Source organism: Aethalodelphis obliquidens, unplaced genomic scaffold, assembly GCF_003676395.1.
Source record: "Aethalodelphis obliquidens isolate GAN/ISIS:26980383/991018 unplaced genomic scaffold, ASM367639v1 scaffold6, whole genome shotgun sequence".
Lineage (NCBI taxonomy): Eukaryota > Metazoa > Chordata > Mammalia > Artiodactyla > Delphinidae > Aethalodelphis > Aethalodelphis obliquidens.
This window is the reverse complement of record NW_020837950.1, coordinates 71,333,042-71,349,225: the sequence shown is the minus strand read 5'-3', so window position 1 is coordinate 71,349,225 and position 16,184 is coordinate 71,333,042. Positions and strand designations below refer to the sequence as shown.

At 40.9% G+C, this 16,184-nt stretch overlaps 1 protein-coding gene across 3 annotated transcripts in view; it reads right to left on the bottom strand.

Moving 5' to 3' along the window:
- Positions 1-11,289, bottom strand: part of NAA15 (N-alpha-acetyltransferase 15, NatA auxiliary subunit) — a 75,779-nt gene extending 64,490 nt beyond the window's left edge. Inside the window, exon 1 of one of the 3 annotated variants that reach the window (XR_003432296.1) lies at positions 10,918-11,276. Coding sequence is in view for 2 of the 3 variants with exons in the window: in XM_027103752.1 (XP_026959553.1) it covers positions 10,918-10,971 (54 nt within the window). In the remaining variant the exon portion in view is untranslated. Of the gene's footprint in view, positions 1-10,917 lie in introns of all 3 variants that reach the window. The other 2 variants (XM_027103752.1, XM_027103753.1) reach the window with 2 other exon arrangements.
- Positions 11,290-16,184: the final 4,895 nt, after the last annotated feature.

Genomic DNA, 16,184 nt, shown 5'->3' with positions numbered 1-16,184 from the left:
AGAGGGCAGCACTGAAGATCAAGGCCTTATTGAACCAATACAGAGCAATGTGGGACAGGGGACTTATTTTAAAAACTGCATTTGACTGTAGCAACAAAGAGGGTACTCTTGAACTAAGAGACTGAAGAAACCACCCAGCCTCACCCCAAAATAAAATTGTCTATATTGCTGGTGCAGTAAAACCCATCACAAATAACCTGAACAGAAAAAAGAACCCAGCGTCCATGCCAAGTTACTTACATAGTATTTTTAAAAGTGAAAGATTTGGGCAGATGAAAACACACCAAAAACCAAAGCGATAACACAGAGGAAAGATTCAACACTCCATCACAAATTAGAAATAAATAACAAATGAAGACATAAAAGAACACCTCAAATCAAATATTCAAAATTTTAAAGAGCAAACAAGTTTTAAAATAGGAACTAAAGAAACAGAAAAGAAACAAAATCATCACAGAAATGAAGACTAAATTACAAGATGTATGATCTAAAAAGATAGAAAATAAGATTTCTCAAGCAAATGAATAACAGAGAAAAGAATTGAAGGAAACATAATATAAAAGAGATGCAAAGATCACTGAAGAATGAAACAACTGACCAGAACTAATATTCAAAACTGTAATTCTTGACTCAAAAGAAAACATCAATCTACAATCTGAAACCACAAGGGAAAATTTATCCAGAATAGTCAACACAGAGACATACCTCAGTAAAACAATTCAATTTTACAGATAAGAAAAATTCAAGTCTTCGAAAAGAAAGACCAAGTCATCAACAAAGAAAAGAAAATCAGGTTGGCATCAGCAACATATAAGCAAGACAACAGGGGGGCAATTATTTTCAAGAAATATAAGAAGATGTGAATCAAGGATTTTAAACCCAGCCAAGCTGTCCTTCAAACATCAAGACACTAGGAAAACACTTTTAACATCTAAGACCTTAAGAGATTTCCACAAGGACTGTTGAGGAATCTATACTAGACAATAAGCTTCATCCAACCAAGAGATGACTGGGAAAACTTCAGAAAAAGGTCTGCTGTTTAATATTAACTACATTTAATTGTAGAATTAAATCTAAAACAAAGGTATTGATGCGGGTAGAATAGTACATAAAATGGCATGCTCTCACAAAGTAAAAATAACTTCAAAAAGTCAGAGGAAAAGAGACTAGAAAAAAAATTAAGTAGAATAAGCTCATTCACTGCCTCACACATAAGAAAATGGATTTACCGCCTGCCAATGCAGGGGACACGGGTTTGATCCCTGGTCCAGGAAGATCCCACATGCTGCAGACCAACTAAGCCCGTGAGTCACAACTACAGAGCCTGCACTCTAGAGCCCATAACCCATAACTATTGAAGCCTGCGTGCCTTGATCCCGTGCTCCGCAACAAGAGAAGCCACCGCCATGAGAAGTCTGTGCACTGCAATGAAGAGTAGCCCCCGCTCGCCACAACTAGAGAAAACCCGCTTACAGCAATGAAGACCCAACACAGCCAAAAAAAAAAAAAAAAGCTTCATGACATTGAATTTGGCAGTGATTTCTTAGATGTGACTCCAAAGGCACAGAAAACAAAAGAAAAAAGAGAAAAAGTAGACTTCATGAAAATTTAAAAATTTTGTGCATCAAAAGATGACACACAGGGACTTCCCTGGTGGTCCAGTGGTTAAAACTCCACGCTCCCAATGCACTGAGCATGGGTTCGATCCCTGGTTGGGGAACCAGGATCCCGCATGCCTATGCGGTGCAGTAAATAAATAAATAAACAAACGAACAAACAGGCCTGGGGGGAAAAAAAGACTACACACAGATGGAAGAAAATAGCTGCCAGTCATTCGATAGGCAGTAAATAGAGAGAAATCTTACAACTCAACAACAAACAACCCAATTAAAAAATGGGCAAGGACTTAATTAGACATTTCTCCAAAGACAGCATACAGATGGCCAATAAGCACATGAAAAGACAATCAACATCACTAATCATTAGGAAAACGAAAATCAAAATTGCGATAGGATACTATTTCATGGTCACTAGTATGGCTATTATGAAACAAAAACAAAAACAGTAGTGTTGGCAAGAATGTAGAGAAACTGGAACCCTTGTGCATTGCTGGGAACCACTATGGAAAACGGTATGGTATGCCTCAAGAATTACCATATGACCCAGCAATCTGCTTCTTGGTATATACCCAAAGGCACTGAAAGCAGGGTCTTGAAGAGAGATTTGTACACCCATGTTCATAGCAGCATTATTCCCAATGGCTAAAATGTGGAGGTAACCCAAATGTCCATTGAAAGATGAATAGATAAACAAAAAGTGGTATATAAATACAACAGAACTTTATTCAGCCTTAAAAAAGAAGGAAATTCTGACACCTGCTACAACATGGATGAACCTTGAGGATACTGTGCTGAGTGAAATAAGCCCGTCACATAAAGACACATGCTGTATGATCCCACTCCCATGCAGTTCCTAGAGGAGCCAAACCCACAGAGACAGAAAGCAGATGGTGGGTGCCAGGGGCTGGAGGAGAGGTGGTGATGGGGGAGTTGTTTAATGGGTGCAGAGTTTCAGTTTGGGAAGATGAAAAAGTTCTGGAGATGGACGGGGTTGATGGTTGCACAATGATGTGAATGTGCTTATTAATGCCACTGAACTGAACACTTAAAAAATGGCTAAGATGGTAAATTTCATATTATTCATATTTCACCATAATTTTTAAAAATGGGGGGAAAGAAAATGGATTATTTTATAGGTGACAAATAAAATAATAGCATAAAATTCACAATCACAGCATAAAATTCCCTCCCCTCCACACCCTAAGTAAGAAAAAAAGAGGACTAAAGGAATTTTTTTTGGCCACGCCACGTGGCTTGAAGCATCTTAGTTCCCTGACCGGGGATCAAACCCGGGCCCACGGCAGTAAAAGCGCCGAATCCTAACCACTGGACCTCCGGGGAATTCCCAGGAATTTTTAAAGGTATAAACATAAAAGTTTATAAAACATAAAACTGATTAAAACAAAAATATAAACCTTCCTAAATAACAAAAAATATACAAAAGCTAAATAATAATATTAAACAGAATACAAAGCATAACATAAAACCAAGATGAGATCAATTCAATGAAAAAGCTAACGTCCTTAACAGACTACACCTGTAACAGATGTTTACTAATATATATGCTTTACCATTTACCAAGGACTTTTATACATATCTCACTACCTGACCAGTGAGGTAGGTCAGAAAAGTACTGTTTCTCTCTTTACTCAAATTTACAAACTAAGGCTTAAAAAACATGAAAGATAAAGTAAAGCAAAGTCAGGATTAAAACCCATCATCTATTTTTCTTTCCACACCAGGCTTCCCCCATTGAGCATCAAAACTGTTTCAAAATACAAATTGAAGAAACGTATAATATTTTATTTCCTGCTTTAAAAGTGTTACTTAGCCACCCCACAAAAATCTTTAGAATGAATTAGTCTGAAACTTTTGATACTCTGGGTACAAAGCTTCTTCTAACAAAGAAAATGTTTGAAGTTTAAGTCTCCTTAATGGCAGTGGCAACTAAGTTGCCAAAGAATGTGACACTATCTCAGATACTAGATGCAAGATTAGACACACTTCAGGGGACTTCCCTGGTGGCGCAGCGCATAAGACTCTGCACTCCCAATGCAGGGGGCCCAGGCTGGATCCCTGCTCAGGGAACTAGATCCCACATGCATGCCACAACTAAGGAGTCCACGTGCCACAACTAAGGAGCCCTGGAGCTGGAACTAAGGAGCCCACCTGCTGTAACTAAGACCTGGTGCAACCAAAATTTAAGAAAATAATAACAGACACACTTCAGAGTGAGGGAAGAGCTACCCAGACCCAGGCTGTTTGACCTCTAAGTAAGTTCAGGTATGGCCAGTTCCCTACAATACTAGTTTTGAAAACACATATTTGCTCCCACACGATTGATAATTTGACATTTTGAACATACTAAATTTCAAGTTTGCTTCTGTGGGATCTGTCCACCAGAAATACTAGATGAACACAGAAAACTGCACCCAGCTGAAACGAGCTGCATAGGCACGCACAACACAGACACACACCTCAAACATCAAAACTCCCTCAGTTCACCTTGTGGGTTATGAGGTGTTACAACTTTCTCTCAGATTTAAGATAACTTTCCTTCCATCACTTCATAATAATTCACCAGCTGCAATCCTTCTGACACGTACCTCTACAAGCAAACTTCAGGTCTTTTCCAAGATAAAAGGCAGTATTTACATTAGAGTATTTCCATATTGGTTAGCCATTTTTACATATGTAAAACTGTGCTATCATTTCTATTAGGTTCTTACCTTGGTTCCTAATTTGGCATCAATGAAGTTTTTAAGTGTTGTGCCGACTCCACTTTCCCCACAAGCCCTGTGGGTTTTATTACCTGATTTTGCATAGTGCACTGACTTTTAGGAACCCGTATGTTCTGATATAGCACAACTGACTGCATATAAAGCAATCAGAAATATACTTTAGACAATGTAATCATAAGTATTGCCTATACTTATTACCATTTCCTCAAAGGAGTAATGCAAGGTTTATATCAGCTAATGTGGAAAAAAAGCCTGACATAGAATCTGGCTCAAAATAGACAATCAATAAACATCAGTTTACTTCATTTCCCTCTTCTTAAAGATTCTGACTCAGTTCCCAAGCACTGATAACCAAAGGTGATCTTGTAATCTTCAATGAGATCTCTCTGAAAAAAAGGGTACCATATATTAAGTGAAAGCCATTAACATAAGGGGAAACATTTTTTTTCTTAAATCAGAACCACCACCATGTGTGGAAGTACACAACCAGCCTGGAGGGGTTTTTTTCCCCCTAGGTCTATATTCTTTTTTTTTAAACACATGGGCATACTTTTTTTTTTTTTTGGCTGCGCTCATGCTTTCTCTAGTTGTGGTGCGCGGGCTTCTCATTGTGGTGGCTTCTCTTGTTGCGGAGCATGGGCTCTAGGAGCGTGGGCTTCAGTAGTTGTGGCTCGCGGGCTCTAGAGCGCAGGCTCAGTAGTTGTGGCTCACGGGCTTAGCTGCTCTGCGGCATGTGGGATCTTCCCAGACCAGGGATCGAAACCGTGTTCCCTGCATGGGCAGGCGGACTCTTAACCACCGCGCCACCAGGTAAGTCTCTTAGGTCTATATTCTTAAAAGCAAACTTTCATCTCTCCTTTTATACACGATCAGATAAAACAACTCTTACAGATTACACAGAGAAATGCTTATATAATCTCCTTTATAATAAAAACAAACAATCTTTAAGATTAAAATTATCACTGAGGGCTTCCCTGGTGGAGCAGTGGTTGAGAGTCCACCTGCCGATGCAGGGGACACGGGTTCGTGCCCCGGTCCGGGAAGATCCCACATGCTGCGAAGCGGCTAGGCCAGTGAGCCATGGCCGCTGGGCCTGCGCGTCCGGAGCCTGTGCTCCAAAACGGGAGAGGCCACAACAGTGAGAGGCCCGCGTACTGCAGAAAAAAAAAAAAAAAAAAATATATATATATATATATATATATATATCACTGGCTTCAAATAAGATTATAATTTCCCCAGTAGGTTTTAGTAGAAATTTCAAATGATCTCAACTGAAAATGTGTTCCTATTATACTTACCAAAGAAAATCTCAGTGGAATAGAGCATATCAGATAACAAAAACATTAACCTCTCCATCATTTATTTCTATATCGCAATTTATATTTCACTTTTAAATAGACAAAAAGATTGCTTTTATTAAATTAAAATTTTATGGAATTATTTTAGTTCCAAATTAAGTAGTAAAGATACAATTCATATCTTACCTAAAGGGGAAAAACCACATGCAACAAGTTAAACTCGTTTTTTTTTATGTTACAACTTCAATACAAGTTTGTACAGCGTGCATCATAAAACAGCTTAAATGTAAATGTACAGCCAACATTCCAGGGAAATTCCCAGAAGTCAAGAATACAGTCACAGGACTTCCCTGGTGTCCACAACTACCGAGCCTGCGCTCTAGAGGCTGCAAGCCACAACTACTGAGCCCGTGTGCCACTACTATTAAAGCCTGTGCACCTAGAGCCCGTGCTCCGCAACAAGAGAAGCCCACGCACCACAATGAAGAGTAGCCCCTGCTCGTCGCAACTAGAGAAAGCCCCCGCGCAGCAATGAAGACCCAACGCAGCCAAAAATAAATAAATAAAATTAATTAAGGAAAAAAGAATACAGTCACAGCAAAAATTGCCTCCCCTCCACATCCTAATATATATACTAACAACCATCACTCTTTTAAATCTCTTCACTTGTCCTTCTTACCATCAGCACTGGCAACTGACATTATTTCTAAAACCATTTTTCACTAAGAATCTTAAGTTTTTCTCTCTTCAATAGGGCTACTGCCTACAAATAGAGAGCAAAGTTGTATTTAGATGTGGCTGCTGAGGGTTGGCTACAGTCACTGATTAGTTAAGTGGCTTGCTCTGCAACACCAGCTTCCCAGCACACCTTTCCCAAATTCCAAGAATTCAATTTGATCTTTAAATTTTCTAAAAAACACTCACAAAGCAACTCTAAATTACAAATGTTCTCCCTTCTAACATGTTATATTCCTGTCTCATCATATCATATACACTGGTCCTCACCCCTGACTTTGTGTCAGAATCAGTTTTAGAGCTGTATGAAACTACAGATGACTGAGCTTTACTGCCTGATACAACAGGCTCCTCATGACAAACAGCCTCGTTTAATCCAGATACCATTTCTCCTCCAATTCTAACACAACCAAAAAAGAAACAATAAAAATTTCCTCTTATGCTTCTGTGATGGGAAAAAGACCATGTAAACAAACCTAATACCATGATTCATTAATAAATGAAACTTCCAAGGTCTCACCGGGTAATACAGGTTCTGCCTGATACCCTACAATTACCTCATATAACAATGTATTCTACAATGCCAAGGCCCAGCTTAACTAACTCCCTTCTCCAAAAGTCTTTATGCAAGCACAAAATCCAAAGATTACAATTTCTCTTTCCTGCCCTATAGTCACTGTCTTAACACTGATTTTATGCAAAAATATTTCTTGAATACGTATCATGGTACGTTATTCTAACTCATGGGGGTATAGCAATTAACAGAACAAAATCCCTATCCTCATAAAACCTACGTTTTAATTATGGTAGACATGTGATAAATTACTTGTATACATATGTCAGATGATGATAAGTGATGAGAAAAATAAAGCGAGGAAGAAAGTAAGAAGGTTGAGCTGAAGAGGACTTCTGGTCAAGGAAGACCTCAATATAACATTTAGAGGACATCTGAGCAGAATTCTAAAAGAAATAAGAGAAGAAATGAACTATGCCGTTATCTGGGGGAGAAAATTCTGAACAAACAGTCCTTTGCATATGATCCCTTCTATAACCTAGCTTTTTATGTCCAAAAGCACTTTTTTGAACAAAGAAAATATATTTGAATCAATGCTAAGAAATGCATTATCAGAAGCAGAAATACTAAAGGAAATTAGAATGCACACTAAACAAAGAGATCCCTTCTGTTAAAGCTGGTTGGCCAGTAGCTCTCCTGTCCACCAATCATACAGGGCACCATGTCTGCCTCTGTGGAAACTGCTTTTAACCAGTCTTCAAAGTAATACTTGGGATGGCAACTCTATACCATCAAATAACTTAGTTTGTGTAATCCCCAATAATGGCCAAGACTGCAAGGCTTTGAAATACTTGCATAATCAAACGTTAAATTCAGTTCCCTATTAGCTTTTGTCTGCTTCTCTGCACATATCATGTTGTCTATTACAAGTGAAAACTAAACTGTAGTCATTCATTTTTTTTTTACCAGAATATTCTATTCTAGAAATAATCTGCACAAACAAGTATTTTAATCTACTTTTAACCTAAAAGAATCATGTCTTGAACATTTCAGGTTTCTAACACAATAAAGCATTTAAAAATATATATCCTTTGTCAATTTATATAAAAACATATACTTCTGTGTTCGTTCATACTATATCCATTCCAGAAAGGATTTAGGATAGAAATCTAAAAGAAAACAAACAAATCAGTGAATTTGCCACATTATCAGATTTTTATTCTCATAAGATTCTTTACAGACTTTTAAAAAAAGTATTTTGTGAGTTTCATAAGAATGTAGTGTATTTACATTATATCAAAATTGCATTTTGTTTTCTAATTCACTTCTTTTTTTATTAAGATTTTTTTGGATGTGGACCTTTTTTTTTTTTAAAGTCTTTATTGAATGTGCTACAACACTGCCTCTGCTTTATGCCTTTGCTTCCTGGCCGCGAGGCCTGTGGGATCCTAGCACCCCTGACCAGGGATCGAACCCACACCCCCTGCACTGGAAGGCGAAGTCTCAACCACTGGACTGCCAGGGAAGTCCCTCTAATTCACTTTTAAACAAATTTATTCTAGTTCAAACATTTGATTACCTACTGTATACAGAAGAAAGGGGACTTCAGAGCAGGTAAAACTTTGTTTCCATTTTTTATTTTTTCTTTGTTATATTCTAAACACATGCAGTATGGGTAAAAGTATATTAAGACCAATTTCAAGGTCACTTTCCTTACTCAGCTGCAAAACTATTATTGTCACATAGAAACTAAAGTCAGCTGACCTTCCTATGCACATATGGAAATCTACTTGTTAACAATTCCTAATTTTAATTTCATCTGCAACTAAGTCCAACCTAAGTATCATTAACTGTAGAAACAGCACTTTTTCCAAAAGCAATAAATAACATGAAATAATTTACCTACAACATTTGTAGGTACCTACAATATGTGTAGCCACCTAACAATTACTACAACTCCTTTTACCTAACAAAGAACTAGGCAGGTGTGGTTTAAGTGCCGTGGAAAAAAAAAAGTTTCAGGACTTCCCTGGTGGTGCAGTGGTTAAGAACCCGTCTGCCCATGCAGGGGACACGGGTTCGAGCCCTGGTCCGGGAAGATCCCACATGCCGCGGAGCAACTAAGCCCATGCGCCACAACTACTGAGCCTGCGCTCTAGAGCCCGTGAGCCACAACTACTGAGCCCTCGTGCCACAACTACTGAAGCCCGCACGCCTAGAGCCCGTGCTCCGCAACAAGAGAAGCCACCGCAATGAGAAGCCCGCGCACCGCAACGAAGAGCAGCCCCCGCTCGCCGCAACTAGAGAAAGCCCGCGTGCAGCAACGAAGACCCAACGCAGCCGAAAAAAAGTTGCATTCCTGACCCTTACACTAGCTGTTAGCCTTAATCTCAGGGTGTTCCTTAATCTTGAGACATCTTGAGACTAAATTAAATTAATTAAAATTAAGAATTCAATTTCTCAATCACACTAGCCATATTTCAAGTGTACAAGAGCCACATGTGGCTAACGGCTATCATAATGGAGAGAACAACTACTCCTTTAAAAGTTGTAAAAGTAAATAAATTGCTGTGGTAGAAAGGTGCTATAGTCCTACCTACACTCCAATTAGTCTTGAAACCAAAAAAAATGGCAATAAGGACTTCAAAGTAACTAAGAGTTAACACCGTATTGGATGCAACTTTCCTATATGTTTCCACACGAACTGACTAAATCTGTAGGCATATGGATATTTTTGTAAAATCAAAGTTAGTTCAGCATGGGTTACTTTCCTTTCTCTAGAAAACCCGGATCCTCAGAGCTGTTACACGTTTCAAACAAATGAAATACATTTAAATTACAAGAGGAAAGAACTAACACTTTCGTACACACACTCCAAATTTGAAGTCTTAAGTCTAGGAAATGCAGTTAATCCTTTCATAAAGAAGTGTCTGCACGAAAGTGGCAACCCACACACTAGATGCCAAACAAAAAACGTGCTACAAAGTATTAATTATAGCACCAAAGCTACAAAGCAGATGTTACAGTGTAAACAGCCCCTCCAAACATCATCGCATTTACGGTTATTAAAAAAAAAAAATGCAAACGGCAAAGTGAAATGCAGGGAATTATCGAGCCTGAGCTAGCGTCAAAAAGATCCATTTCACAAGTCCTTATATTCTCTTTTCTCTGCTAATCACTTCTTGCGTCAGTGTTGATACACTTCGGTCTACAAGAAAATCTATGTCCAGAACTTCTCCGCTGAAAGCTCTTAACTTTCCACTTCCTACTGGACCGCCCCCTCGCAATGGGCCCCACCTCCCAAGGAGGGTGATGTTTCCCGCTCGGAAGCTAAGAAATAAATGTCTCTCCCCTACTCCTGAAAGGAGGTAAAGAGGCCGAGAAGCTGCAGATCTCAGCATTCCTACTGACTCCATCGAGGCTGTCGTTTAGAAGCCTTCCTCTCCTCTTCTGAACGCCTTTCTTCCTTCTCTCCTCCCAGGTCATTCAGTGACCCCGAGCCGGGCGGGGACAGGTGACTCCCAAGAGGAGAGGAAGAGGGAGGGACGGACGATGGAGGGAGAGCCGCGCTTGGGCAATGAATGAGCTGTGCCGCATCCGCACCACCTGTTCCTTCCAAGGGTGCCACCCCGGCCTGCCGGCAGGCTTCCCAAACCACCCGGGCCACCGCTCCTACCCGTGTCGCCCGCTTCCCCGCTGAAGGCCAGGCCTCTGTCCCCTTCGCTCAGGGAGCATGAAAACCGGCCGCTTCGAAGCCAGGAGAATGGGGCCTACTCCGGAACAACGGCCTCCGGAGCGTGGGGACGGGAGGAGGAAGCCCGTGGCCCCTGGCGCGCGGGCCCAAGTGAGAACCCCGAGGAGGGGACGAGGCATTGCATTCGGCCTGACTAGGAGCACGAAGGCGGGGTCCCGGGCGGCGGTGGCCGGGTGCCCCTGGACCGAGGTTAGGGGTGACAGGCCCGTGCACCGGCTAAATCCTCCTCACTGCTGGTCCGGAGCCTCCCACTTACCAAGATCCGCTTGAAGAGCGCGTTCTCCTTGGGCGGGAGGCTCACGGCCGGCATCGTTCCGGCTCCTCCCGCTGCTCCCGCCACCGCCGGGCTCGGTCAGTCTGTTTGTCCGACCGCCGCCGCCGCCGCCGTCGTTCCCTGGCTGCTTCAGCCTTGATTGCCCCGATCCACCGCCGCCACCGGGCCTCGGGTGTCACCGCGTCGCCCAACCCAGACACCCCCTTCCCCTCGTAGTCTTTTTTCCCTTCCCCCTTAACCCCGCCCCCCCCCCCCCCCCCCCCCCCACGGGTCTCCGTCGGCGGTTCACGTGGTAACTGAACAGACCGACAGAAGGCAGCCAAAATGGCGGACGTGGAGAGCTTTCCCACCCGGGTCACACCTCCTAACACGCAGGCGCGATGACCTCCTTTCCCCACCTCCTCAGTCCTGGAGCTTGCTGGGAAACCTGGAGGCCCGCCCAGGTCCGCGCAGGCCGCGAGGGTCGCGGCAGGCCCCGCCCATCCTTTCGGTTTCTTGTCTCCGAGGCGCCGGGGGAGCGAGGGGAGAGTGGCTAACTGCGGTTCCGACCCCCGCCGCATCAAAAGTAGCGATCCCACTACTTTTTGCTAGATTGGCTTTTCATTCATTGGGTAGACTCTTCCAGTCTGTATAATCATAGTTTGAGCCTCAAGTGCTAAAATCCCGGTGTCCAAAAAGCGGTGTGTTTGATCGTGGACCAAGTGCCTAATCAAGCAGCAGAGGCGGAGGGGAAATGAAAGTTTCACCACAGTGGGGACTTGTAAATAGATCCAGAGAGGATGGGGCTTACCGGAGTCTGAAAAGCGTGAAAGAGTTAACCAAGCAAATGGGCCTGGCTGGGGCATCAGTGATTTACTTTTATTACTTTAAGAGGACCCTGGAAAGGTAGTCAGCCAGATCCGGAGTACCATGTTTGCACTGCCAAAGAAACATCTGAAGGTTAAAGTGTGTGTTTTTATTTCATCGCCGAGTTCATGCAATGCAGTGTTGAGGACTGTATGACTCACCTTGGGTTGTGAAGAATTCAAGGTCACTGACTCCCCTGGAACTGGCTTCAAGCTAGTGCTTAATACTGTGACTCCCCGTCATTAGAAATCCTTAAATCTTAGGAAGCCGAAGAGTATCTGGCAAGGATACTAGAGAACTACTGCAGTAAGCAAGGTCAGACTGATACCTAATAGAGTCTCTTCAAGCCATTTCACTAAAACTCGACAGTAAAACTATTTTAAAAGTGGCAATCTGTTGATGACTACAAATTTTCACATCGTATGAGCCATTTTTATCCTTGATTGTTTTTGATTATCTCTCTCCAGATCCTGAATTCCATCAGTAGTCGCATTCTGTGCATCATGAATCATTATACAATATATGCAGTAGCTTTGATTTTTTAATCATAGTTACACAGATGTTTTACTGTTTTCGGCTTGCTCTTTAATCCTCCATGGAAGGTGTGAGTTGAGTAAGATGTTTCCCAGTGGAAGAATCTGCGACTAATACTTGGGTTTTCTAGCTGCTATCTTGCACGCCCTCTCCTTTTGCCTGGGGCATAAGTAAGACTTTAGAAGTCAGATCCTGGAATTTCTTCAAATTCTGTGATGTCTCTTTAAAAGTTTCATTCAGAAAATTGTATGTACAAGAAACCATTTTTGAGTTTCGAAATACGGCCAGTTTTTTAACTTTAGCTTTAAAAAAAAAACTAAGAACAAATTTAGAATTCATAAAACGGCTGTTATTTACTAGTAACCTTCAAACTTCACCGCCCCCAACAGGTCTTTCAACTCTCTGAACTATTAAAAAGTAGAAAAATTGTCTCACTTAAGGTGATAATTTTAGCTTAGCTACTAACTTGGGTTTCCAAATCTCTAGCTTCATATCCAAAAGTCCTTCTGGCAATATTATTTGCTATGTTTTTCTAAATTTCTCCTGTAAATAATATTCTGTTTTCACCTTGGGGGAAGAAAATTTCTGGTCTTTGAAACAAATTGTAGTTTCTACCAGAAGCTGAGTAACTGAATAGATGAGCTAGCAAGATAGTTTGGCAAATATGTTCCTTTTGGCTAATGACAAATAAATAACAATCTTTAAGACTCAGTGAATACTAGTCTGATTCAACATTTATGTGAGTTATAAACATCCTAGTTAAAATGCACCTACAGATAGTTGGACCACACAGTCAGTGATTTGATAGCCTGAACTCAATAAAATGTCTACTCTGATAGGTACCACTATTTGACAAATAGCGAGCCCATTTAACGGCTTATGCTTTGAATGACAGCTATGCAGGGAGTTAACATATCCAAGGCTAGGTGTGATGATGGTGATGGTGGTGGTGGTAGTTATTTCATTCATCTTACACCATGTGTTTGCATATCACTTTTGTGATAAATTCACCATAAATAAAGAAATAACTTTGCAAACTTTAATTCTACAAAAGGGGTACATAGAGTGAAATTCCTCCATCTTCATATATGTAAGAGGTTCTCTATTGACACTTCTACATATTTACATTTTCTAGAAACAAACATAAAAGAAATCTATGTATTTGCCACCCAGATTTACAAAATGTTAACGTTTTGTGATTGCTTTTTTTTTTTAATAAAAACTTTCAGATACAGCTATCCCTCTCCAGATTTGAATTTGATGTATAGTATTCTCATGCTTCATAAATCAGTGAACATGTAGGAAGCACTTTTACCTTTTATACTGTTTTCAACTCTGGCTTTACTTTAACCCTTCCCCGGGAGATGTGAGTTGAGTAAGATGTTTCCCAGTGGAAAAATCTGGGACTAAAAATTTGATTTTCCAGCAACATGGATGGACATGGAGATTATCATACTAAGTGAAATAATTCAGACAGAGAAAGACAAATATCATATGATATGCCTTATATGCGGAATATTAAAAAAAATTATACAAATGAACTTACTTACAAAACAGAAACAGACTCACAGATTTAGAGAACGAACTTAACTACGGTTACCAGGGAGGAAGGGTGGGGGGCAGGGATAGACTGGAAATTTGGGATTGACATGTACACACCGCTATATTTAAAATAGATAACCAGGGCTTCCCTGGTGGCACAGTGGTTAAGAATCTGCCTGCCTATGCAGGGAACACGGGTTTGAGCCCTGGTCGGGGAAGATCCCACATGCCGCGGAGCAACTAAGCCCGTGAGCCACAACTACTGAAGCCTGCATGCCTGGAGTCCGTGCTCTGCAACAAGAGAAGCCACCGCAATGAGAAGCCCGCGCACCGCAATGAAGAGTAGCCCCCGCTCGCCGCAGCTAGAGAAAGCCCGCGCGCAGCAAGGAAGATCCAGCGCAGCCAAAAATAAATAAAATAAGTAAATTTATTTTTAAAAAAATAAATAAATAAAATAAAATAGATAACCAACAAGGACCTACTGTATAGCACAGGGAACTCATCTAAATATTCTGTAACAACCTAAATGGGAAAAGAATTTGAAAAAGAATAGATACATGTATATGTAAAAATAAAATAAAAATTTGATTTTCTAGCTGCTAACTAGAAAGGGGGAACCCTCTGCCTGTGTCATTAATAAGGTGTTAGCATTCAGTTTCTGGGGATGCTTAAATGAATGTCACGTAGCAACTTCTACCAAAATATCACAGCTATTAGCTCCTGGCTGAAATTGCTTCATCAGGATTCTTTTCAAGATGGAGTTTCACCTACAGCTGCCTACTCCAAGTGTAGGGTTCCATCAGCTCTAACATGCTGAGAGAAATGTGCTTATACTTCATCACTTTCCCAAAATATACACTGGTAAAAGGATACAGGGGGCAAAAGAACAAAACAGGCTTTTCCAATAGCAGTAGTGAAATTTAGTAATTTGCCTAATGGTTTTGTATGCTCTGACTAAATGTGGCTTCTGTTCCAACTTGTTGGATTCTAGCAAAAGCTGTGTCAGGATAAACTTCCAAGGGATGGGGTAGAAAGGATATACTACTGACAGGTTGCTGAGTGGACAAGAAGTCAAGAAATTGAGAACCAACAACTGACTCAGCATGTTAGTTGCGTGGTTTGCTTACTTGAGCATGAGTCCAGGAGGCTCAAACTAGGTTACAAACTATAAAGTGACTCACAGTTTAGCAATCTATGTAGCCATCAGTTGCATGTAAAAATGAACCAGAAAACATAGAACGATTATTTTACTTTTTTGGTCAATAATTTTTGGTTAACAATTTTTTTTCAATAACATTGCTAAGGAAAGTATAGAAAGAAAAAGAGATTTGCTAACATTTATTTTGCCCTTAAAATGAACCCAAATGACATTAGGCTTAAAAGATTAAACCTAATTAAAATATGTAAAAATATACATATTTTTACATGGCCTTTAGACCTCACTTTGAATCGAGAATTAAATGCACAAAAAATCTGGTTCAATTGTGAAAAATAAAACCTATTGGTCAGTACAATAGGTTTCAAAGAGATAGGCAAAAGCAAGTTGTTTAAAACCACCAGACATGCTCTAAGCTTCCCAACGACCCTATAGCGTAGGTGTTTTGTTCCAGATATAAAACTGGAGAGGTTAAGTAATTTGCCTAAAAATCATATAGCTAAAAAGAGGTGAGCACGAATGGAGCTTTGAACTTGGCACTTTGAGCCTGCTCTGCAGCTTATGGCCTCAGGGGACTGTCTAAACCTGTTGGGTGGGCTAAGTCCGAGTCCCAACTTCCCCAGCTGTGTGGTCTTGAACTGGTCGGGGCACTTCTGAAATACTAGGATTCTCTTTTCCTCACAGGGTTGTGAGACTTTACTGTGCTAGTGCGTATAAACAGACTTTGGGAACTGTTACGAGGTCGTTTCAAATATGAGGTATATATAATATGTCACCTTGGAGGAAGAGCTTGTCTTTTGAGCTTCATCTATAAATTGAGAATGATAATCACGGCGTGTCCTGCGGCCGTTGTGAAAGTGAAATGATAGTGCATGTAAATCAAATGATGCATTAAGGCGCAGTGCCTGAAACACCGAATTCGATCGAAATGCTACTATTCAACCCTCTTCACTTGCAGTGTTCCGGCTTACGCAGGAAGATTTTGGTAACTCTCTTTGTAAGTGTCCCTGGGGTGGGGGTCTGAAATAAACCCTCCGAGGACAGAGACGCGGCTAAACTACCTTTCATTTTCCCCCTTGTAATCACCTCCTTCGTAATCCCACTGTGCAGATTGAGGGCTGAGACCAGAAGAGCTAGAGTACCAGGCGGTAACTCCAATTCTTGGGGTTAG